The sequence below is a fragment of the Cuculus canorus genome, chromosome 9 (assembly GCF_017976375.1).
Source record: "Cuculus canorus isolate bCucCan1 chromosome 9, bCucCan1.pri, whole genome shotgun sequence".
Classification (NCBI taxonomy): Eukaryota; Metazoa; Chordata; class Aves; order Cuculiformes; family Cuculidae; genus Cuculus; species Cuculus canorus.
In genome coordinates, this window is record NC_071409.1 from 11,979,312 (window position 1) to 12,004,984 (window position 25,673).

At 42.7% G+C, this 25,673-nt stretch overlaps 2 protein-coding genes across 6 annotated transcripts in view; both read left to right on the forward strand.

The window, feature by feature from the left end:
• Nucleotides 1-1,220: 1,220 nt before the first annotated feature.
• On the forward strand, nt 1,221-16,266 carry PPP1R2 (protein phosphatase 1 regulatory inhibitor subunit 2). Of its 5 annotated transcripts, XR_008451286.1 has the most exons (8): nt 1,221-1,424; nt 5,980-6,087; nt 6,551-6,631; nt 6,936-7,039; nt 8,293-8,472; nt 9,724-9,926; nt 11,384-11,434; nt 12,942-16,266. XR_008451286.1 is itself a non-coding variant. In XM_054074637.1 (7 exons), exons 1-6 carry the CDS (start codon nt 1,258-1,260, stop codon nt 11,386-11,388), a joined length of 645 nt encoding a protein of 214 aa, XP_053930612.1. In that variant the 5' UTR covers nt 1,221-1,257; the 3' UTR covers nt 11,389-11,434; nt 12,942-16,266. The 5 variants fall into 5 exon arrangements, 3 of the variants coding, with proteins under 3 accessions (XP_053930612.1, XP_053930611.1, XP_053930610.1); XR_008451287.1 differs by lacking the exon at nt 9,724-9,926 and having other exon boundaries at nt 11,308-11,434; XM_054074637.1 differs by lacking the exon at nt 9,724-9,926.
• Nucleotides 16,267-17,185: 919 nt separating this feature from the next.
• Nucleotides 17,186-25,673, forward strand: part of ACAP2 (ArfGAP with coiled-coil, ankyrin repeat and PH domains 2) — a 57,836-nt gene continuing 49,348 nt past the window's right edge. Inside the window, 1 exon segment of the mRNA XM_054073918.1 lies at nt 17,186-17,311. Within this exon segment, the coding sequence (XP_053929893.1) occupies nt 17,259-17,311 (53 nt within the window). The 5' untranslated portion in view covers nt 17,186-17,258.

Below are 25,673 nucleotides of genomic sequence, written 5' to 3' on the forward strand. Positions count from 1 at the left end.
GCCTAGCCCTCTCACACATTCAAGATTCGTTATCCTACATGTTCAGCTTGGAACACCTGGTCTTTTTAATAACGTTTATCCTAATATGCTTGGTACCAGCTTCATGGTTTATCTTAGTTCCAATTAATCTTCCATACTTGGCGTTGCTCCCACACCCAGGCATGTTAGATTTTTGGTGCAGACCATTTTGCTGCTGCTTCAACTGACTCCTGTTTTCCTCCTCATGTGGATGGTGATGGCACAGTGGGTGGCGATGGTGGCACTGAGCCCTTGGGGTGGGAACCTGTGGGTACCCACAGGAGAGGTGGCCACTAGCACTGGATCCATCTGGGAACTGTGATCTGTGGGTCCAAATGAGAAATGTGAGTGTTCATGGAATCACAGAGTCAAAGAATGGTTTGGGCTGGAAGGGACCACGAAGCCCATCGTGTCTGACCCCCCTGCAGTGAGCAGGACATCTTCAAATCAATCAGGTTGCTCAGAGCCACATCCAACCTTGTGAGAATTAATTGACAAGTTTTGCTGCAGCTGGTTTGTATGTTTAATTATCTTCTCATGTAAATCTGTCTTGTATGAAGAGATAATATGCAGACAATCTCCAGACACGGATAAATAACCTGAAAGAATAAACACTTAGAGAGTTGCAAGAATTTATTGATATGCTTAATTGCTATAAAATACAGCTCTTTTAGGTCAAGAGAGAACTTGTCTTAGGGCTGCCAGAATTTATTGATATGCCTCATTGATTCGTGAGATGCAGTTGTCTTGGGTCAGGAGAGAACCTGATGAGAATCTCCAGACACGGTTGGATAACCTAAAATAACCATTCTTTGAGGACTTACACGGTCCTTTGTCTCCAACTAGTGTCTATACCCACCGCTTTTGCAAGACGGGGATGCCTTTTTCAGAAGGGCATCCAATGCAGCGCTGAATTGTAAAGTAAAAAAATTATTGCCTTTGCTTCGAAGAGTTTTTCCTTTTCAATATTTTACCAGTGGATGTTTCTCACACGTCCGACCCCCCCGCAGCGAGCACGGACACCCGCACCGCGCTCAGGCCGCTCAGAGTCCCCCCACCCCCGGGCAACCGGGACGGGGTGTCACCCCCCCGCGATGCCCCACGTGTGCCGCGGCCGCCGGGCTGTGCGGGCCTCCGGCCGACAGGGGGCGCGCGGCGCGGCGCTGGGCGGGGCGGAAGCGCTGGGCGGGGCAGGGCGGAAGCGCGGGGCAGGAAGGGCGGAAGCGCGCGCGGGCGGCCATGGAGGCGGCGTCGGTGCCGGCCGCCTCGGCGTCGGGCGCGGCGGTGCGCGGGCCCATCAAGGGTATCCTCAAGAAGGGCGGCAGCGGCGGCAGCAAGATATCGACGGGGGGAGCGGCTCCCGGGGCGCGGCGGGCCAGCCCGGCCCGCGAGGAGGACGAGCACGGGTGAGGGCGGGGAGGGGTCCGCGCTCTCGCGGTTTGAGGGAGGCAGCGACGGGGTGACGGCGCAGCGGGGCGCTCCCGGGTGCTGCCCGTGCTGGGGGCGGCAGCGAGGGGGAGCGGGGGGGACAAGAGAGGCGGGGGAAAGCTGGGGGGGGGGCAGCGAGGTGGGGCGGAGGGGCAGCGAAGGGCAGCGGGGAGTAGCGAGGGGGGGTGGGGGAAGAAGCTGGGGAGACAGCGACGGGGAGCAGAGGGGCAGCAGGAGGAGGAGTGAGGGGGGACGTGGGGGAAACTGGGGGGGGGGCAGCGAGGGGGAGGAGGCGGGGGAGAAGCTAGGGGAGCAGCGAGGGGCCAGCGGGGGTGGGGGGGCGGGAGGAGAGATAGAGGAAGCTGGAGAGGTAGCGAGGGGGTAAGGGGGCGGTGGGGGGACAAGGGAGGGGCAGCAGTGGGGAGCAGAGGGGCAGCGCGGCAGAGCAGGAGGGTGGGGGGAGCAGTGGGGGCAGCGAGAGAGAAAGGAGGGCGGTGGGGGCAGGGCGAGCAGCGAGGTGGAGCTGGGGGACGCAGGCAAGGGGAGGGGGCAGGCAGGGAAAGCATCCAGCTGGGGCTGGATTCTCCCCACAGAGCAGGGTCGGTGTGAGGGAAGGACAGCATAGGACTGGGGCAGTGCCTGAATGAGGGGAACAAAGGAACCGCAGTTGTGGCTCTGGCCCTGAGAGCAGTGTGGCAGCTGAAAGAGCTGGTGCGATTCTTTGCTGCTTATGAAATATTAGCAGAAGCAGCATTGTCTTTAAATGCTCATTCAGAATGGCCAGCAGAAGTTTGGGAAATATGCTTTGCCAAAATTATTCTCGGTCCTCTCCTCAAAGGCAGCTTATTTTTCTGTAACCAGTGTGTCCCTGGAGAGAGAGCATCTCTTGTGTTGAAACATAAGTAAGATGTAGTCTCAGTTGTACAAGATTCACCTGTAAAGATCTTGCACTTGGGAATAAGCAATGGCTGTATGGTTTGTATTTTGAATGATGAGAACATCTTACTCTAGTTGTAACACACGGCGTTAATCTAAATATGCAAGAAGTGGGTTTTAGCCAGCCAGGATACACTGCCTAACATTGCTCCGAGACTCCATCACATTGCGATGACCAGAGTTTGGTCAGAACGCTGTTTATAAAATTGCTTTTGATGGTTTCCTTCATTTGGCCCTCTCTCAGTATTGCAAGGAGAGAAATAATGATAAAATAAAGTGGACATGCAGTTTGTTTTTGGTTTTTTGTATTATGACATTGTAGTATTCTATTCCTCTTTGCTAACTTAAGTCATGAATAGAGTCTGAAGTCAGCAAGGTAGGAATGAAAAGTTTTTGGTTTGTTGTGTTGCTTGTGTTAGCTGCTGCTGCTTTCCAGAGAGAAATTATTGCAACTGAAGGAATGAGGTGATGTTTTTGAAGAAGGTGAATGTAAGTACAATGAGCTACATAAATGCTGTGATTTCTTTCCTGTTCTCTAGTATGAACGTAGTGTAGCACAAAGTGTTTGGCACCGCACCAGACATGAAGTAAAAATGGCTGTTGGTGGCCACTTCTTATTTTCCTGCAGTCTTTTTTATACCATCTTGATGACTGATCAGAAATTAGAATACAGTCTGGTGAGCTCGGTGTCTTATATATTGGTTATAGTACAGAGTAATTTCTTGCGAAGCAGTTGAGTGGGCAACAGTCCAGCTGCTGTTTCCTCTTTACTTATGGAGTCAATAAAGATGATTAGATTAATTCTGAAATTGTCTTGCAAGATAAAGGATGTTGTCTGAACTTGGCAGGCTGCATTAGAAGGTTTCCTGGAAAGATCAGCATAGGATATTTAAAGCTGGTTTTTTTGTAGGTATTACTTTTTGGTTGGCAATGCTTCATTAAATCAGGGTTACTTCTGACTTTTATACTTAAAAGAATGCTAAGCAGTGATTTGCTTTGAAGAATTAAAAATCATTTTATTCAGATTTGTTTCCTTTGTGCACCTCCATCAGCAGTCTCTCTGCTTATTTCTAGTATTGAAATTCAGATCTGAATACCTTTAAAAATAGCTGCGGATGAAAGAGCTCATTGTGTCAGCTGTCATCTTTTAAAGCACCATGTTCAGCAGAGCTGTTGCTTATTTGCATCATTGTTGACCTCGTGCTGTTGTTAGTGATGATAAAAATCTTTGGAAAACTTCTTTGATGAAAATATGATGCAAGAGGGAAGCTTGTGAAACTGGGACACCACTGGAAGTGCATCCTAAGAGCTGAGATCATGGTTTAGTGGTGGATACGCTCTTGACTTTCCTGGTATATAGTATTTTTTGCCTTAAGGCTCTTGTAAGAGCCTGTGATTTTTCAAAGCTGATTTTCCTAAGAAAGATTAGGTTTCATATGTCTCTATCCGAAGGGATGTCAGGCAGCATTTTCCTGTGATGGTCCTAAGCTCTGTTATTAATGTTGTGCTGTTCAGGCATGCCTAAGCATACTAAATTGGAGGCAGCCAAGGAAGATGCGTTTTCAGAGCACTTAGTTACTCTCCTGTGATGTCTTTTTACATGGAGGAGTGAAACGACATGTTTGTCTGTTTGCCACTAATGCTAATTTTTTTCTTAGTTGAATTTTAAATTGTGCTTTGGGAGACATTCCCTGGACAAGTCTTTTAGTGTTGCAATTGGAGTTTAAAGAAATGAGTGCAAAAAACCTAAACCATGAAGATCCTCCTGAGTCTTGTTTGTGTTACTGGATTGCTAATTGTGGGCTGTCTCACTTCGAGAGCAGTGTGTGCCAAAGAGGTGCTTCTAAGGTTGCCTTTATAATTATTAGGTATCGAGTTGTGAGCCCAGGCAATAAACCTTGATGTGCTCTGGGCAACTGCAGTGAGCATAAAGCATGTGATGGGAGTTTCTCCCATCTGTTGTATTTCCCTCTCATCTGAGCACTCTCTTTGTGGGTGCTGCGTACCGTTGTTCAACTGCTATGGCTAATGAAAATTCTCATGCGCTTATTACATAACCTTATGATTGTCTCATATTAGTCATCGAGGAGTTTTAAGCAGGTGTTTATATGATATTTCGCTGGTGATTTTTTGACTGCTGAATAGATAGGTTTGAATAACAGGCATTCCTAGACTAGAGCTCCTGCTTTGTCATCATGAAGCTCATGACTCTCCACCCTGCCAGCACAGGCAATCTGACTCACGTGTTGTCTGCTTAGGTTGCAGTCCTTGTGTTACAGTTTGAACAAAATGATTAAATAGATCTAAAATCACAGACATGGGAATTTGGCATTGGTTACTATATGCTAAGGGGATTAAGCTCGTTTAATTTGTATTAATTTTAGAGTTTAAAGTCTGTGGCATGTCAGATTCAGTATGAACTCCATCTATTTTTTTCTTATCCCTTTAGTTTTTTTCCCCCATTGTATTATGCAGTGCTCTCCATAAACATGAAATTTAGTTTGTGCTTGGAATTTGGCTTTGTCAGTTTTGTTTTGCTGATTTTGCTGATTACATTCTGCTTAAAAGCAGTTGTGTTATTGAGATGGAATTACTTCCCAAATTTATTATTGGAATGGTCCGAGTTTAAATAAGAGTAGGTAAGTTACAGCCTTCCAGCCAACTGCCCCCTCTCCCTCTGAAGAACCCAACAACCCCAAACCCAACAAAGTCTAAGTGAAAGACCACCTTGTCTGAAGCTTGCAATGACCTTCTTAGAGACAATGTGGAACCTGGTAGGTTCTGTTGATTAAACTTTTCTGTGGCTTTTGGATCAGCGGAGGGATGAATTCCTCTGGCTGCATGGCAAGTGCTCTCCTCATGGCTTATGTATTTTATCTGGGTGGGCTTTTGTTTACACAAATAAACATAAAATATATATATGTTTTATGATTAACTGAGGAATTCTAAATAATGTAACATCACTGGTGCCTGTCTGTGTAAAATATGAAACTCCCTCGGCTTGCTTACAGTGGTGAATCAGTTCTGTTTTATGCTTCCAATTTAGGATTACAAAAGCCGTATTAATAACCAGCTTGTTCAGTTCTATTTATTTTACAGCAGGAAGTTATTTTTTGGTTTGTACTGTTCATGCAATAGTTTCACTAATAATTGTAGCAGTTCCCAAAGCAGAGGTGAGGTGGAAGTTACTTGTTTTTCTTGAAGGGTTGCTGATTGTAATAAGAGGAGGAATGGTTTTACAGTAACTTGTAGTGGCAGCAAACAGTTAATGGGACAGTGACTCAACAAGAAAGTTTTGAGTCTGTTGAGAAAAAGTATGTATGTATATGTATAAGAATATATTTATAGATCATTGAGTTTATTGAGCTATTGTGAATTGTTGGGGAAATCAAGTTGCACTGATAATTTGTCATGACTTAACTAATGTATGTATAGAACGGTGTTTAGTAGCTGTACTTTGTACATGCCTGTGTGTCATAACAATGTTCTGTGTGTGTAGTATGTAGTAGAGGTCAAAAGACATTCTAAACATTCCTTTTCTGTGGCCAAACTGAACTAATTGTCTTTAGAAAATTTAACTTGGTTTTCTTATTTCAGTAAAAAATCCCAGAAGTGGGATGAAATGAACATCATAGCTACCTACCACCCAGCAGGCAAAGATTATGGCTTGATGAAAATAGATGAGCCAAGTACTCCTTATCACAGGTAGGCTTCCTAAACTAATAGTAAATGGTAATAGTTCTATGGCAAAATTGACTTTGTGGATGGTGTAGTATTTACTATAGCTGATTGCCTGCCAGACTATGCAGTACTATTGGATATATGCAACATATTCAGATTTACCAAGCTGATAAATAAAGACTTATAAGTATCAAGGACAACTGTCAAAAAGGACAAAGTCAATTTTAGAAGGTCTCTGTCTGGCAAGCTTTAGGCTTTGAGTGGCATAAATAACTTCGACTTTTAAAGATTTTGGATTTTTTTCAGTCAACATATATGTGCTAGAATATAACGTCATTCATGTCAATATTTAAGTTAATTTGGAAAGCTTTTAAAGTATTAAAGGAGTCCTTTAGGTGATGAGTGTTTTAAGGTTGAGACAGTTTTATTAGGCAAATGTTAAGTAGCACATTATTTATAAAGGCTATTTTTTTTGTTTGTCTACAAGCATGGTGGGAGAAGATGATGAGGATGCAGTGAGCGATTCAGAATCAAATGAGCCTTTAAAAGCAGATGTGTTAAGTAAAAAGTAAGTATTGTCATAGAAAATTGACTAAATCTTATAATGATTTTCTGTTTTCTGGAGTAGTTTTCTTTTTGGGAAGGTGTTGCTGTTTTCCATAGAAGTCCAATTTTTGCTGTTGTCAAATTAAATAGATTTTGGTGTTTGATTGTGTGCCACTAGTACTTAAAACCTCTTATAGGTTGTTAGTACACACAAATATGGCAAAAATAGTGGACAAAGCAGCTCTTATGAGTGTTCTGAAATGTCATATCTTTTAAATAGTAAAGAACTTCCTGCTTCAGCGTTTTGTATTTCATGTTTTATGTAGACTGGCAGCTGCAGCTGAAGGTAAAGGACCCAAGATTATTGCAAGGCAAGAAGAAAGCAGTGAGGAGGAGGAAGAGGACGAAGAACTAACACCCGAAGAACGAGGTAGGAATAATTTGCTTTCTTTGCATTGTTTTTACTTTGTACAATAGTTTCGGTTTTGCAGTAAGAAATATTTGGAAAGAAAAAATACTATCTAAGAGAAAGATGTCATTTGAAAATGGAGATATATGGTCTTTGACAGGTAAGTAAGAGATTGAATAAATATGTTGTTTGTAACTGGGAGTGTTTGGTTTGGGATCTACACACAAGGAGGAGGTTGCTGATACTGGCTGCCCCCTTGTATTGGGAGCTTTAAGTGGTGATATTGCTCTCAGGAAACCTAGAATTCTCAAATAAGAAACTCTTCTGGTTTTGGGGAGAGGGAGTTCTGCTTAATCTGAACGTATTTCGGGTAGACTTAACAATTCAACGAGTACCCCTGCAATCAGGATGCTACTAATTGCTTGCAAACGTACAGATGATATTTCTGTTGCTTTCAAAGCAATTAGTAGATGGATCCAACAGGAAATCTACATTTATGCCAAAGCAAATTGCATCTTTAGCAGAGATGTTTTGTGTTACCTTGGAATAGGATGTTTTGAGGAAACAGTCAAACAATAATACTTCTAAAGTTTCGGGCTTGTGTTCCCTAGCTGTTGCTTCTCATCTTTCCTAGCTCCAGCTTTCACTGTGTAACCTTACTATTCTAAAGGAAGGAAGTAAAAAACAGTGTTGGGGCTGCCAATAAGCAAAGTTTAATTGAATTATAATGCGTTACTGCTAGACCTGCTAATGCTTGATATATAGAGCAAAGTTAGGTTTCAGGCCATGGGGAAAGTAGAAAATATTTCCCTCTGCATGTGGTAAATATATCTCACAACTGGCCTTTGGCAGCTAGCCGAGAGTCAAGTTGGACATCTGCAAAAGTAGTTCTGTCCCACCAGTATGTCTCACTTTGTCCTTAAGTTTACTTAGAAACAAGGTTTGTGAAATGTTTGAATTTCTTATGCTGTTACTAGGTGCTTCACTGCATTAAGATGTGCTCTTGCTTGCAGACAGGTTCTTTTACTAGTGCTTCAGGATTTCCAGTCCATTTATTACTAGCCTTTTTGTAAATCAGACGATTTAAAATAACTTTCTGCTGCTTGAAAGTAATTGCAGTTCAGCGACTGCTTGACCATATAAACAATGGACTTTAGAGGTAGCAATAAAATTGACCTAGGAAGCAGTGGGTGCCTCTCAGAAGAGGAAATAAGCTGATTTTTTTCTTTTTTAAGAAAAGGAAGAAAGACGTATTTGCATTTGTTTGTCCACAGAGAAAAAGAAACAGTTTGAAATGAAGAGAAAAATGCACTATAACGAAGGACGAAACATCAAACTGGCAAGACAGCTCATTGCGAAGGAGCTGCATGGTGAAGAAGAGGATGATGATGAAGATGAAGAGATGCATGATGCTGCAGATGTAGAAACAATGAATACAGAAGCTGCCGAACATGGTGAGCTACTAATTATAAAAAATAATCAAAAATCATATTTAATTACTCGTGGTCCTTCTGGCTTTTGGGAAATGGATACGCTCAAGTGTGAGAATGAATAGGAAGGGAATGTGTGTAGGAAGGGTATGTGTGTAACGTTCAATGTGTGATACTGTTTGCTGGCTTTTAGATTTGTAGCGTGGTACCAAAACCATCAGTGCTGCAAAATAGCTTGTGGGCTTTTGTTGTGGCACAACAGAAAAGCAAACACCTCTGCCTCTTAGTAGTTCCCTAGAATAACTAACTCTTAGTAGCAAAGTCACCAGCATCCTTTGTTTAAAGGAAGAGTTGCACAGAACTGCTGTGGCCACATGGGAGAGCCTGGCCTTTTGTTGTTCGGTTCCCGTTCTGCTCCCAAACCATTCTGTAGGCAGCAGTGGGAAACTAACAGGAATGCTGCCTCCTTGATGAGAGGAGTGTCTGCAACTTCCTAAGTAAAAACTTTTCCCTTTCATACTGTAATGTAAACCTGCCGTTAGGACTTGAGTACACGCTTGTCCTTAAGCAGTAATGTTCATTTCTATAGTGTGGAATAAGGCCCTCAGCTTTGTTTTTAGTGCAGCTACTGGAAGATAGTCTGGGACTTTTAGCTGGGAGCTGTTTCTGTAACCTGCTTCAGGACTGTCCCTTGATAGGAAACTCATCAAATGATAGAGGCTGACAACTTCTCTTTCATGTTTAATCTTCATTCTGGGTGAAAAGGGCAGACTGTATAATAAGTGTCTTATATTTTTGTGGTGGCCTTCTGGTTACAGCTCCGTACTACCCATCTCTCTGTAACAGAACTTCAAACAAGTTTTTGGCATTAAAAAACCCAGACATCTCTTTCTCATGAGCTGAGTAGCAATGAAGTGTGTAAGTCTCATTGATCTGTTGCTTGGCCAAGCTATGAGGCGTAAGCACAGTCTGCAGACTTGGGAAGATGCTGCATGGGTTTAACTTGGTTCACATTTGCTTTTCACAACTGTGTGAACTAGGAACTGCTCAAAAGTTAGTTTAAATTCCACACAATAAAAAGGTGATCTGCAAAGTTGCGTGGTTTTAAGTTCTGTGGCTTGCACATTTTAGTCCTGTTATTACAGGATGACTAATGCCTTAATTGCTCTGAAAGGGTCATTTGTTATGTGGCTGAGACCCACTAATGGAGTGACTTTATCCAGTAACTTTAATATACGCCTTATAATGGCTATTTACTAGACCTTCACTCTCCAGGGGAACGGAGGGCTCCAGTAGGCATGACCTTTCTCCATGGTTTGAAGCTGCCATCTCTCTGCTCTCTGCTGTAAAACAGAGGCAACTCCGCTCCCCAGCTGCATTCGCCAGTGGAAGGAAGGCACACCTTTGCAGCATTTTTCCATTTCTGTTGTTGAAGCCCATTCCACCTTGCCTCATAACCAGCTTCAGAGCCACAACTGGTAATTATCTACTTTAGACTGCTCATGGCCAGTAGATTCCATAAATTTGTTTCCCAGTTCATCAACCCATTCACCTCTACACCATGACATACAGAAATACTATCCGTTAACTTGATGTAATTCTCAATTCTTCAGTTATGTTTCGTATCATTCTGCTTAACAAACCTTGATGTCTTGTTATCTCCTAATCTGTGTCGACTGTCATATCTTTTGGTCTCTGTACTTGATCAGTTGTCCTGGGGTTAAGTACAGGTCTGACTTTCTTAACAGCTTGTACATTGAATGCCCTCAAACTGACCATGTGTGATTCTTTGTGGCAGGGTTGATCAAAAGATAGAGAAGTATTGTCAAAACTGTTAATAAACCTCTGTCATCTGCCACTATCCACATTTTAAGAAATTCCTACATTGAGATGACAAATGTTCAGCGTCATAGCTGTGTCAAAGTAATGTCAGTTCTAAATAAATTCTTTGAGATGACTTCTCTATTACTTTCTTGCTCCAGAGAGCACACAAGAATCTCCTTATAAATGTTAGTTAAACAGATATTAAAGCAACTGAATGTTTCTCGCTGATTTTAACACTTGCTAATTGGATTCTTTGCTGGTCTGTGCTTTTGGTCATGCCATGGGTTATATTAAGCAATTGGGTATTTAACGCAGTATTTCAGTTTGGTTGCTTCCTTCATGGAAGTGAATCAAAATGCTATTAGTATTCTTGCTCCTGAGATTAACCTGTTAGGACTGTAAACGTGTGGAAGGATTAATCATCTGTATAGCTTTCAAAGGGCTCTTTGACTTCAAAATGTTGCATTGTAAAGTGCCTTCTTAGAGAGTAGAGAAGTTTTCTTTACTCAGTGGATTTGGTGATGCAGGAGCTGATTTTTTTGATGGCTTGTTTTAGCTCTCACACTTAACTGCAAAGGAAACTGCTGTTTTTTTCTGCATGTTGTAGCTACGTTTGGGTAATTTCTTCCATTTGACTTCAGTTCTTCTGAAGTTGCAGAGATTATCTGGTCATGCGGCTACCACTTGCTTAGACTGAGGCTGCCAGACTATGTATGTGAGAGCTGGCATACAGTATGTTTTTATTCTGGTGGAATAACGTAACTTCTATAGTACTGATCATCATTCCAGGTAAAGATGTGACATAACAGGCATTTTTTAGTGGTCTGATGTGACTCTAGGGCTCCACTGGCTGCTGGGTTGTTTTTCAGGCAATTTGAAGCCCTCTTCTTGCTTGGAATTTTTTTTGGCCTTGAAGATCCCTTAAAGGTTCTGTGCCTCTCTTATCTGATGCTTCTTTCTGCCCCTAATCCTGTCTGGTTTTTATGTGAGTAAAACTAACAGTACTCTTGTAATCTCTACACTCTTCTTTTGAAGAACGGGCTTAGGTTTTTAAGAAGGCTTCTGTCAGATACCACCAGGTCTGCTAATGAGTCACGCTTCTTGGTTACAGACTGAGATTTCTTGCGGATTGAGATGAAGATGGCTAGGCCAGTCAGTGATGGTGAGCACTGTTTCTGTTTTTTTGCCTCTGCCTTCGTTGTGGGCTACTGAGTGTTTAAAATGGTTGGGTCATTTCTTTCTTGCCTTGAGCAGCTGTAACTTACCCCATGCGTATGGATTGTAGCAGCAAAGTTTTTTTGTGGAAAAGAAAGTTCAGGTTGTAATAGACTGCGTTAGGATTGTTTGCTTCAGCATTTCAGCTTCTCTGGAATTTCTCTGACTACTCCTTCCTTATGACTCCGTGAATGATAAAAATAGGCTTTGCCAGCAAAATAGCGATCTTTGTTCCTCTCTGAAGAATTTCCTTTAAAAACTCTTTGAACTCATTAAAGGAAAGATTTCTGATGTAGGTAGATTTAAGCATGATGATTTCAATACAGGCCTTCTGCTACACAAAAGTATCACATTAGGAGGGTGTGATCCATAGCAGTTCAATCGACAAGCAGTAAAACTATTGTTCTCTCCTTATGGTTCATTTAGCATTCATTGCTTGATAATCCTGCTCAGATACTGCTGATCAGTTTAGCTGACTGGGTGTGCTCCTTTGATACAGAATACAGATACAGAATACATTGTGTATTCTTAACCACAGTGAGCATCACCCTGAAGATGACTTAAGTGAGAAGGCTGGGAGCACGCAAAAATTGGTTCTGTGCTGTTCACTTGTTAAATTGCACTTCTTAAACTGCTTGAGGAAAAACTTCCTTACTGTGAGGGTGACAGAGTACTGGAACAGGCTGCTCAGAGGTTGTTCAGTCTCCTCTGGAGATGTGGAAAAACTGCCCGGATATGCTCCTGTGCAACCTGCTCCAGGTAAACCTGCTTTAGCTGGGGGATTGACTGAATGATCTCCAGAGGTCCCTTCCAACCCTGACCATTATGTGATTCTCTTACCAAGTCTAACTTGTGCTGAAACCTAACTGGCCTTTTTTAAAGATGATTATCATCTGGATATGGTTTTCTCTGATCTTTGCTTTATGCCGCTGAATTTTCAGATGTGCATATATGTAACTATAGAGAGAGACAGTGGGCTTTTTAATATGAAAAGCACTAATAAGGAGCTTTCTCTGATTTGTTTTTGTTCTTTTGATCAAAACCACAAGTTTAATGACTTCTTGAAAAAGACAACAGACTGTGCTCCTTCATTTATAAGCTTTAAAGTGTCTCACCTGGAATTGAAAAGTACCATGCTTGCTTGTGTTTCAGGAACCTCATATGTTAGTTCTGCAAATTGATCTCTCTCAACTCCTGGGTTAAATCCTCCCAGTGGTGAGCAGTCAGTCCTTGGTATGCTTGGTGTTAGCTGTTTCTTCGGAACATGAAGGTGAAATAACAACTATTTAGGAAGCTTCTGTGCTCTCAAACTAAAAGCTTGTAGGCTGCTAAAATGTATTGTCCACATTACCTTTGAAGAAGCAAGGATAATTTTGGGATGATTATGTATGTGTTTTGAAAATATTCCACGAGTGTGAAGAATTATTTATTTTTTTGTGATTTTTCTTACGCAGCACATGCTACTCGTGACCAGCGGGAAAGTAGAGCACACAGCATAGAAGAAATCTGTCCAGAACTGTAACTGCTTGTCAAAGACACAAATATAAACATCGCTTCATGATTTTTGCAATTAAGGCTCTTGCATATTGAGAAGCATATCAGTTACAATGTTGTATTGCCAAGAATTTTAATTTTAGACTTGTCCATTAGGCAGAAAAAATCCTGTCTAATTGATTTATTCTTGTGCCTAGTATTTCAAGGAGAATACTGCTTCATAATCTGTTCAACCACAATGGCGTTCCCTGTATGTATTATGCTGATAAACTTGCATAATGTACTGTTATTCTTCATGCTTTGAAACAGTATCTTTTGGTTTTTCACTATTTATTTGACGGTGTTCTAGGTGTGGTATCTCTTGTGGAAAGGTTTGGGCTTCAAGAGCAAAACGGTACAGCATATATCAGACTTACATGCGGGCTATTTAACAGATGTGTTAAGCAGTTTAAAAAGGGATTATTTAAGTCTTACAACCTTTTTGTAAAATGTTGACTTGTTTATCTAGATTTCAGCACGTTATTACATGTACTTTCCCAGTCTTTAGAAGAACAGCTGTATCTTTTTAAGAGTGGTGTTTGGAATCAGTTTCTGACTAAGGCAGTACTAATGGTGGAGTGAATGTTTTTACACTGGAAATGTGCTAACTTGAACTTTGCATTTAACTGTCATTCTTTATTCCATTGGGACTGGATGTTTTGTGGAGCCTTCTGGTTTATCACAAGAATATAGAAGCTCCCTCCAACTGTTCTCTTAAAACAACATCCACTGTCACTCCTCTGGCTCTTTTTCAAAGTTTTGGTCCTTTCCAGTTGCATGAAGAGTGCTTGTGCTACTAGCACCTTAGGGAGAACACCCAATTTAACCAAATCTACATCAGGACTGTGACAATGAGTTTAGGCTTTTGCTGTTCTTCATACAAAGAGAACTGATGGTGATCTTCTGTCCATTTGGGGTTAGTAACCTGCATACTGAAAACCACTGGTCTAAATCTTCCTATATCCATTGCAACTTACAGCAGCTGCTTTTGTAGAATGAAGGCTGTTTGAAAGAACAGAAAGGAAACTGCCTAATTCAAGTACTTGTTTACAGCCCCTGTAAAGATGAAATCTGAACCTCCAAATCGTTATGAACAACTTCCCACTCGATGGAATTTGACTGGTGAATGTTTCGGTATTCAGATTAGTTCCTGATTTTTGTTACACAAATGAAGTATACACTTACACTTCAGTTTGGTTATGGAATACAGTGTATATCTTAATTTTGATCTGAATATGATATGTTTAAAAAAATCCATATAATTATATGGATCTATTTTAAAATATCTCTTTGTCAACTGTATATGTGAAGTTTGAATAAAGGAATGAAAGTTATTTTCCAGTTTCACATTTTCAAGTGTGAGCTTTCATGAAATCCCAGAGAGATTGAGAGTAAGGCAATAGGATGATGTCCTTTGAAAGGTTTATACAGAAATGATTCATTGGAATGGACGCATTACCAAAGATACCTGTGAGTTGTGCTAATTGGGTGTTGCAGTGTGCCTTTCCCATCTATCTCCCCTCCTTAGTAGGTAACAGGGTTGGCAGTTGTGGGATATTTAGTCCTCTAAGGGCCTGAATCAGGATCAGTAGCGTCTTTTCAGAAGGAAGAGTTGAACTTTGGATTCAGTCCAGTGTGTCGGTGCTGATTTTTCCAAGATGGAGAATGCTGTTTCTTGTATTGAGCATGGTCACTTCTAGAGAATAAATAGGGCCAAAGAGTAAGCATTTAGATACTTCTGACTTCTAAGGTCACTTACTGTAGCATTAGATTTGGCTCCCAAGAATAGGATTTCAAAATGTAAAGTTTGCACCGTTTCTGTACCAGCTTGCGGTGTTCAGCCCATTGGAACATCTGCGCTGACTTGTATTGCAGCCCAGCCTGTCTGCCCCAGTGAAGGCAGTGGAGTCCTGCTGAGAGTGTGGCAGCATTTGGCAGAGCTGTGTTGTTTTCAGGCTGGAGCACTAATGGGTCAAGATTTGACCAGTTGGTATGGGTAATGCAGATGTCTTCTATGATGCTGTTAAACAGATCACTTGTACTTTGTGGTAAGTACAAGTAGGTACTTCGTACCCACAATTAAAGCTGAATCCCTCAGAAGCAGCTCTTATATGAGCTAATGTCCTGCTCTCCTTTGTTCCACGCTTCTGGTGTCCAGGACCTCATTTTCATTTTGGCATTGAGTGGGGTAATTTTGTAACCTACAATGCCTGCAAAGCATTTTGTTTAACAAACAAAAAAAGCCTTTGCTATCTTCCAGTAAAGACCTTTCCTGGAATTGCTCCCAAAATCTTGGATGAAATAGGTGTGCAACTTTGAGGGAGCTACAGTAGATGTAAATCTGTTTTATCTCAGAATGTGTAGTAGGTATTTTCATCAGTCAGATGATTGTGAGCTGTCTGGGTGGTGTCCCTTCTTCTGTGCCATCAAACCCCCAAGTGATATTTAGATGCTGGTTTGGAACTTTGCTTTTAGTGGTGGGTTTTATTCAAGGTTTTGTTCTCATCTCTTTTCAATGCTAGCAAAAATTCTGTTATTGCTTCATCTTGGTCACCTGGAGTGCAACCCAATGCTGCTTTTAATGGAAAGTCTGGTTTACTTGATTTTATCCAGGCTTACACCTTCGTGGTTTTAAAAAGCTAAAGTAGGCAAGTTTACTCCACAGTGACGAGAGATGCTCTATATTGCTTTTTTTTTACAAAGGGATGTCTGATTTCCTTCTACTGTGGAAATATCAATTATAGTTCCTCACTGAATGGGGATGAGAGAAGAAATGCATTTTCGTTTTTTACATTTGATGGGGACTTAGCCTGCGTGCAGGTCTTGATGAGTGCAAATGGCAAAAGCTTATTCAAGAGGAAACAAGCCACGCAGCCCTTACTGATGGGGACATGGAGCTCCACAGCATCATCACAGTAAAGCTTCTTGCACAGGTCTAAGTCCTCACACTGCATCCTGTTTATAGAGAAAATAATTTCAGTATGCTTCCACTAGGAAGATGACTTGGGAATAAGAGCCTTAACTCCATCTTTGAAGTTTTTTCCTATCCTTATGAGTTTCTTTCAGGCCGGGTTGCCGAAGATTCATGGAAACTGCAAATACTTTTTTTCACAGCTTGCTCTCCTCTGTTGAATTTGTGTATCTTGCCAGAACTTCTGTAACATGCTTTTTGAGGTGTTTATTACCATACCTCCTCACAACTGTAATTACTCTGTTTGAAACCAGTGTTAAGTGTCACAATGTAAATAAAACCATTGTTTTCATTTCTGCCTTATGGCACTGATGCCGGGTGAGGGGAGCTCTGGGGAAGAAAGCGGCAGCTACGGTGCCCTTTGCAGGTGCGTGCAGCAAAGAGCGCTGCCAGCGGCCCTTGCCCCTTCGTGCTGTCCGTGTTGTGGAATGGGCGGTAGTGCAGCCGCGGTGACGGAACGGGCCGAGGGGCCGCACTTGGCCCGCCCCGTGGTCCCTCCAGGGCGCCGAGGAGGAAGTGCTTCCCGCTGCGCAGCCCATTGGCTGCCGCCTCTGTTCCGCCCGCTCCCGCGCCTTGCCATGGGCTAGCGCCATGCCCCCTGCAGCGACTGGATGGGCCACAGCACCTCCCCCGCCTTTCACCGCCGCCCGTTGGCTGTGCGTGCCGCGATCCCCGCCCATTGGCTGTGCGTGCTTCTAGCCCCGCCCCTTGGCTGTGCGTGCCACCTCCCATTGGCTGTGCGTGCCTCTAGCCCCGCCCCTTGGCTGTGCGTGCCTCCTCCCGTTGGCTGTGCGTGCCTCTAGCCCCGCCCCTTGGCTGTGCGTGCCACCTCCCGTTGGCTCTGCGTGCCTCTAGCCCCGCCCCTTGGCTGTGCGTGCCACCTCCCACTGCCTGTGCGTGCCTCTTGCCCCGCCCCTTGGCTGTGCGTGCCTCCTCCCGTTGTCTGTGCGTTCCTCTAGCCCCGCCCCCCGCTTGTGTGTGCCGCCTCCCATTGGCTGTGCGTGCCTCTAGCCCAGCCCCTTGGCTGTACGTGACACCTCCTATTGGCTGTGCTTTCCTCTAGCCCCGCCCTCCGTTTGTGTGTGCCTCCTCCCATTGGCTGTGCGTGCCGTGTGCGGCCGCGCATTGGCCGGACGGCGCGGGGGGCGGGCAGAGCGGGCGCCGATCGCAGCTCTCCCGCAGCGGCCGCCGCGCCCCGCCCCCGGTTAGCACCGCCCCGGCCCCGCCAGCAGCAGCGGAGCGAGCGGCGCGCCCGCCGCCGCCGAGGATGAAGGTGACCGTAGACTTCGAGGAGTGCCTGAAGGACTCGCCGCGCTTCAGGTATGGCCGGGAGCGGTGGGGGCGGCTCCGAGCGGGGCAGGGGGGCTGCGGGGATTCCGGAGGCCCGGGTGGTGCCTGCTTGGGCTCCAGAGCGAGAGCTGCCGCTGCCGTGTGTGCCTTCGGCTCCCGGTGTCTCCCGCTCGCCGCTGGGTGCGGAGCTAAACGAGCTCAGCATAATCTTATTTCCCGTGGCCGGAGCGAGGCGTGCGCTCTTCTGCCTCTCCCGACTCGGGTGCCCTCTTGTCGGTCGTTGCTGCGGGCTGACTTCTGCTTATGGCTTTCCCCTTCACCTTTGCCAGTGCTTTTATCCATTCTGTGTGTATGTGCCGAGCTCAGCGTTGTCTCTGCTCGGCATAACTCCGCCTGTGTTGGGTGCCGCGCCGCTCCGTGCGGGTGAGCCCGCGTTCCGTCCCGGGTATCGCCTGCTGGCGGGCAGAGGCTCCGTCCCTCGGTGTGATGTGTCAGGGCTGGGCCCCTCCTGTCCTGGGCTGAACCGTGTTTGGGGCGCCTGTGGCTCTGCGGTTGGCACGGGCTGGGGCAGCTCTGGCTGTTGAGGGAAGTAGTCCTGCTCTTCCTCTGGTCTCTGGGTGTGTGTTCGCGCCTCCTCTTTGCGTCACCTTTAGCAATTGTGTAGTTCTGGGACGTGGAGGAATTTGGAGAAGGTTTAAATGGTTTACCCCGGCAGAAGTTGGAGTTCCTGTTCTCCTCTCCTTTGCTGCTGTCTCTGCTGCCAGCTTGTCCTTGGCTGCTTCTGATGACTGTGACTCGTGTTGTTGGATCCTTCAATCCTAGCTGCCCTGCCAGAAGAAGCTGAATGGCTTTCTGCTGGGTTAGCGAGTTGAGTCAGCCTTGCAAGGAGTGTGAAACCTATCAAAGCTGTTGGGGAGGAGGAAGAGGAAACTTTGCTGCAAGAAGCAAGAGGAGAGGAATGCAGTGGGGAGTGAGAGCTCCCCGGGGGCAGCAGGGACCTTTTACATTGGCTTAGCAGTTCCACAAAACCTTCCCCTGAGATGGACATGTTTGCTGGTATGTGTGCTTTCTGGGACAGCTGTATTTGATGTGGGTCCATTCTGTCTGGTGACAATGCAGTCTTAGTTTGGCTTAATTTAACCACAGAGCTATACAGTTAAATGTAATTTTGTGTTTTGTTTTAGGTTTTTTTTTTTTTTTTTTGATAACTGATACCTGCTGGAGTGTAGAATACACTTGAGAAAGTGAGAAGTTGTGACCAAAGTTTGTGAACAGAAGTGTACCATTGTCCCTTCAAGTTAACACGTACTAGTTCATCTGAACTCACTTCGTATCTTGCAGGGAGAGGAACTGTGGAAAACAGTTTGTCAGGGTTGCCTAGCACATTGCGGTCTTTCTGACAGTCTCTGACACTGCTGCCTTTGAAGAAATTGCAGAAGACCTTATAGTGTAATCACTTGATATCACCAAAATGCTCTTCTAACCTTTTCCTGATAAGAAGTTGTTAAAATCTTGAAAGAAAAATCTGTAATGTTTCTGAAAAATGTTCATATCTTTCATTATGAGCCGTTAGTATTTGCTGCTATCACTTTGGTCATTCTTAGTGTTCATATGAATTGCCTAAGCTGAATACTAGAGAACTTCATTTAGAAATTTGCTGCAGTGGTTTTACTAAAGAATGGTAGAGCACGATCATCACCAAGTCCTAGCATTCATGCAGGGAGTAGCATGGATATAAAGCACCTTCCTGTGCTGTGTTCCTTATCTTATAGCAAAGCAGAGCTGCAGCTTTCTACTGACCTTGCTGAGCAGGTGGGTGTTGTCTCTGTCCTTCCCATCAGTGTACCTGTTGGAGCAGTTAAATAAACCTGTTGGGAGGCATGTAGTCTATAGAAATGTCATAGTTTACTTTCTTATAGTCGTGGCAAGAATGGGGAGGATGTGGGTGAATTCCTGAGTCACCAAATCCCTGTCTTCACAGGGAGCCGATTAAATGATTTAAAACATGCTACTACACACACAGTTTCAGCTGCATGGGTTTCTTGTTTCTCATGATGTTCATGTTGATCTTTTTTGGCTTTGAGGTGTAATTTGGAATATCATAGTTACCTGAATCAAAGAAATAAACGTTTTCTTCCTTGCTTAAAATTCATATAAAGGGAATGTGGGTTTTCACGGTTGGGTTGCTGATGTGTAATGGATAATGGCTCTAAAGTTTCACGACAGAAGTATGGTGGATTATTTCATAGTAAGGCATGTTTGTTTGGTTTTTTTTTTCCTGCCCAGTAGATAAAGAAATCTTTGTATTATAAAACCTGAAGCAATGATGGTCTGTTGCATCATTAGGTTTGTAAACTTACCATGTGCCAGATCAGTTTGAGATTTAGAAACTGATTTCAAAAAGGGTAGTGGAACAGGCTATGAATTCAGACGCTCTTTTGCAAATTCCCAATCTTGTTTTTTTTTAAACCTTTGAAAATAATCTCACTGAAATCACATGCTTTTCCTTCATGACTCTCTCTCTTAAAGTACGGACAGACTGACAATGTAGCAAGGAAATGCGTTTGCAGTTCTCTTGCAGTGTGTTGATGACTTTCCATCAAATGAAGAAGTTGTTTGGGGAGTGGTCTTGGAGCAGTAGAAACTGAGCAGTGCTGGCAAGTTCTGTATACAATCAGGAATTCCTAGAGTGGTTTTTGGTATGCAAATAGTATCATGGAGTAACACTTTCTTCTTATGTTACCTTCTTATTTCAGTTTCAGAGTTCAATGATAAAAGCTTCTACATTGATGTTCCATTTTCATTTTTTCTTCTGGTAACTAAAGAACATTTTCTCTTAATGAGCGAGGTAAGTGCTGGAGCAGCTGCACGAATCACTCTGAACCTAAATTTTTAGAAAGGAGAAGCAAGTGATGTGGAAGTATGTTTGATGTAAGTAACAGTTAACAGTTGTTGCTTGCATTGTGTGCAGTTGTAAGAACTCAGTGGAAAAAACTCATCTGTTCCAGTCTTTAAAAATGCATCAGGAAAAGGCTCTGTATTCTTGAGATAATTTCTTTGTCCTTATCTGTCACTGTTGCTGAAGTTAATTTGGTTTTATTCAATTTTGTATTCACTTCCTGAGACCTCAGCTGCAAAACAGATGATGGATGAAGGGGGTAGATGAATGCAACTGTTGCCAATTACCATTCTTAGTAAAAGGGCATCATGGTTAGTTTCTGGGTAGAACTGGTCCTTGTAGCCTGTTCCCTTCAAAGGGACTTCTCTGAGGAGTCTTCCACTGAGACCGAACCAAAGCATGGCTTTGTGCAGGCAGGCCTGTGCTGCTGGTGAGACTGGCTTGTCACTGAGGTTTCCTTGGTACATGCATTGGTTTTCTTCTGTGGCTTTGGTTCTCGTCTGTCTAAACAGGGCCAGCTGAGATGCTCCATGCTTAATGGAGGGTGCAGTGCCTCTTGATGGCTTTCTAGATTTTAGGGTTTTTTTAATCTTTTTAGTACTATGCAACCAAAGTTTAGTCAGTACGCATCTGTTTCCCAGGGAACAGGGAGTGTTCTGTCACTTATTAAAATATCAGTAATACAAGAAAGTGGCTGATTTAACCTATTTGAAATTGGTCTTGTTCAGTAGTCAGCAAAATTGGCATATGTGCCTAGCCCATATACTCTGCTCTGCTTATGACTTCCTAAGAAAATGTGGAAGTCAGAATTTTACCAAACTTCGTCCCTTCTGTGTTGACTTCCAGTGGCTGCAGTGCTGTGGTGCAGGCTGCTTCCTGAACTGCTCTGCTGTGTGTGCTGCGAGTAGTGAGCAAACCTTGGTCAGCACAGGTTTATAGTGAGCAAACCCCTCTTGTTCAGCATAGGTTTGTAGCGCAGGTGATCTGTGTGTGGTTATGGTACCGTTTAAATCACTGAGGCTGCTCCTGTTGGTAAACTCAGCCACATTTAAGGTGTTAAGAGGTATGTGACCAAGCACGCTGTTGGCATGCAGTCTGTTTGTTTTGCTCACTTACCTAGCTGTTGTAGGAGGAATTTCCAAAGAAATGTTTAGTCTGGGCTTTCTGCCCTTGCTGTTTAGGGCTGAAAAGCAAGTGTGTAACTTAGTTGGCAAGGCAGGGTGGAAAGTATTGCAGAAAGACAGAACAGGAACGATAGAGTAACTCGAAAGAGAAAGCTGCTGAACACGTCTTTAAATTTGCATTCACCATTTTTCATACCTGTGAGGTTGCAGTGTTTATAATTTCCAGTATTTGATTGTAGAACAGCACTTTTCATAGCTGAAGTGTGGTGACATGGGAGGACGGTCTTAGAGCAGTGCTGGTGAGTTAGACGTTTCTCTGTACTGCTTGAAGGCTGATGGAGTTACTTAAACAGTGTGTCTAGATCTCTAATTCTTTACTTTTGTGGAGATTACAGTGAACGTGCTGGTCTACTCAGCTTCTGGTCAGTGATTTATTTATTTTTAAATCTGTGATGATGTCTTTCAAATGTACATTAAGAAAATAATTGACCTAAAGAAAGTGGAATGTGTTGGAAGATAGGACCCAATGTTAGAGCATTTTCTTCTAGTGTGATCAGACTAGAGTAAAGAAATTTCGTTCAAGATCCCTCTCAAATACATTTCATCAAAATCTCTCACACTGAAATCTGTTAAAGCCTTTTCAAATTTAATAGTGAGTTGTAGATTACAGAAATGTGTCCTGAAATCAGGTTGTCTTGATTAGGGTAGTGCACCTAAATTGTTTTAATTAAAAATAAAAGTTGGCTGTCATAATTATGGATCACAAAGGTCAGAGGGTTTAATGGTGTTTCTGATCCTGTTTCTTTGTCGTTTGATTATGATTTATGTTAAGCAACAGCAAAGTGAAAAATCTTAGCTATGTCTCAAATTGGTGATAGGAACTTAAGAAGTTAATTTCCTTGGTGTTGTCCATCTTCAGTTTTTATCTGGGAACGTTTAAAAGAAGGAATTTGACAGTGAAGTAGTAACAATCTGGTAGCTATCATAATGTTGTCGTAGCACAGCAGCAAGATGAAGAACTGATATTAATTAAGCCATGCAACTGATCTTTAATGAGTACTTGCAGAATTAGGACAGATTATTTGTGCATGTGTGTGAGCAGTGTAACTGTAATTATAGTCATTCAAGTTTTAAATATAGATTTGAAGAGGTTTGGCTCTTCATCCTGGAGTGTCTCATTTGTGTTGGCCTAGCACATCTCATGTAATTTCATTAAGAATGAAAGTTGTGAATATGATAGTTTTGTATTTTGGGTGGGGGGAGGACTATCAATGTCAAAATCCCTGGAAAGCAGGGTTAGTAGATGGAATATTCATTAAGAAGATGACAGCTTGAAATCAGACTCCTGCCTGTGTTGGGGTAGGTGGGCTTTGGGTTGCTTTTTTGCCCCCCCGCGTATGCATCTGTGAAATCATTGGCCACCAAGTAGCAAGTGTGCTGATTTAACTGTGTTAGCAGTGTCCTGTGTTCTTTTTTTCAGGCCTAGCTTCTTGACAACCTGGTTTTCAGAACTTTATTATATAGAGTCAGCGGTTTTCTTGTTCTTACTCCGTGACTTAAACTTAAGTTATTGGTAATTTTTTACTAGAGTAAATCATGCTAAAAAGTCCCCAAAGCAAACTCTATCATGATAACCTGCTTTAGGGGAGAAAGGAAAATACCTAATTTTCATTGGTGACTACAGAAAAAATCCTATTGAAATTATAGTTTATAGAGACAAGAACCATTTACCTGGGTCTTGATGCAGGCTCTTCTGGCTGAATCAATTACTGTAGTATCTCAAGGAGATGCAAATACAAAAGTGTCATGAGGGAGTGGAAAAAAAACTCAATCCCCATGTGTTTACTTAATGTTCTGTCTTGCAGCAACTCATATTTGTGTGGACAGGAAATAGAAAAATAAGCTCTGACTAATTTACGTACTTTTTTTCCCCCCCCTCCCTTGTAGATACAGGATTTGGTTTAAAAACATGTGCAGGCGATCAGTGTGTTCAGCCTTTGTGATCTTTATGAGCAGGTACTGTGCTGCTTGTTTGAGATTTAAATAACCCAGAGAGTTTAGGTAATAATTTTGTTGGTTTGCTTTTTGACAGCGCCAGATCTGTAACAAAAATAAAAGCAAAAGTAGCTGTCTGGAATGGAAGACCATTACGAGGAAACTCAGATTAGTATGTGGACTGTACCTTTATTTTAATAAATTCAGGAATTTTCCATAGTTCTCTGTGTGACAATATAAATCCTGGTTTTGTTGCCACTCTTTCATTGGTTCTCATATTAGATTGAGAACATGACAAACAGTAGCCATTGTCATTATGATCGTAAATTAGACAAGTTTAAGCGGTCCAATAAAGTAGACAATAATATTGTTTTGCTTTCCCAATGATCTCTCCAAGAAGTGTCCTTGAATATGTAGCAGAAGAGTTGCCCTATGGTTAACACTTACTTTGTGAACATTTGAAGTAGCCAGGCCTCAGACCTATGGTAAATCAGTTGTTTTGTTTTGATGCGCTGTGAAGAACTTATGCCTGTGTACAGGAGAAATTATGCCACAATATCCTACATACATTTTCAAGCTGACAGGACACAAGGGCAGACTAAGAAAATAATTTGCTGCAAAGTAGTTCCTTTAAGTGTTTTATGAATGAGATGAGGTACTGAACAGAGAAAATGCCTGTCAGGTGGTTGGCAAACTTGCTGGAGTGTCATGAATCTGTGAATCAGGCTTTCTGTTTGGTAGTCTGTTTTCTGTTTGAAATGCTGATGCTCTACAGTGTGCAGGCATGGTGCTCTTGAGAAATTTTTAGAGCTCATATGTCTATAATAATGAGGATTTAAATAGTTGTATTGTGGTTTTGCATGAGAGAGTCTTAACAGTAGTCAGCGCAAATGCACAAATTATCTTTCCTTCTCATAAATTTGATATGCCTTCAGTAACAGTTCTTAAAGGAATGCCTGCCTCTGCTGACAATGTTGTATAAATAAACATAAAGTAGAAATAGTGATCAGTTTGCATGGTAGGATTTTAGATGTTTCTAAACTTTCAACGTGTATTTTTATATTTTAAGCTGCATATTACACAAAGAAATGGGAGAAACTGTATGTAGTGAAATGTAGTCTGTCTGACAAAATTTTAAACAGGCTCTTTGTTCCAGAGAATTTCCAGATTTTCATCTTACTGGGCACCAGATGTTAATTTAAGTAGGAACACCTGGATATCAAACATACCAAAGATTCTGTGCATTTTAAATATCCTTTATTTATTAGTCTTGAGTTATTAGTGATTTTGTAATTATTTTTAAAAATGTGTAATTTATGCAATGCTGCAGATCAGGTAACAGATTTCTCTGTACTGTTGTTTAGAATGATAGTTTGTGGATGGAAATTTGAATCAAATTCACTCCTGATATACAAAAGAAAGGCATGTTGTATTTGGAATCTGACTTCTGACTATGAATGTTATCCCTCTGTCCGACAAGAAAGGAATGGAATTTGAGCTGGGAAATGGGATTTGTGTTTCTGCTCTGTGGTCTCTGCCCAGGGATGCACTGGGTCTCTTCCTTTCCTTGCTGCCACAGTGATCTGAGCTGGGTTCGGGGCTCCCTTGACTGCTTTGCACGACATTAGTGACTGGTGTGAGTTGGTGCTGGGAGACCTGTCCCACTCTGCTGCCCTCCTAGACTCCAGCTCTCCAGTGACTGCCTTGCTTCTCTTGTTCCTCCTCAGTGGGCGGTAATGGGAGACTGAACGTTGCTTATTTTTGAGATAGAAAGGTACAGCTTGTATGTGTTTTTTGTGGTTTTTATTTTTTTTGTTTTATTTTTGACTACTTAGGAAACTCAGTACTCCAAACTACTTAGTGAAAGTAGTCATGCTCTGCATTTGGCTGGATGCTTCTGGTGAACTTTAATGTAAAGAACATATGGTGTTATTACAGCATCATTTGGTTTACATAATATGCTGTTCCTAATATGCTCTAGGTTTAAGATGACTGAAGGAAGGACTGAGTGGGTGAAGAAGAAAAATGTAGAGCAGTGTTGGTATTTGTGACCTTAACTGGGATCAGCAAAATGGTTTTAAAAGACTTACTGCTGACCTGGAAATGTGGGCAATTTCCATATTTCAGTCCACTAAGCTCATAGAAAATCTGTAAGATTTTGGGTTGAGGGTGAAGAGAATGTCACTCTTCTGATTCCAAGTAGTACCGTCCAGATTGTGAAGCTTTTCCAAGGTATGAATAAAATGTTACATGGCAGCAGCTGAAGACTTAATAATGTAAGGCGTACTGGCATGACAGAGGAAGTTCATCTTGGCGTGTCAGAGAGCATTCATCATCTGTTCCTCAACGTGGAGGGGCTCTGTGCCAGCAGGGA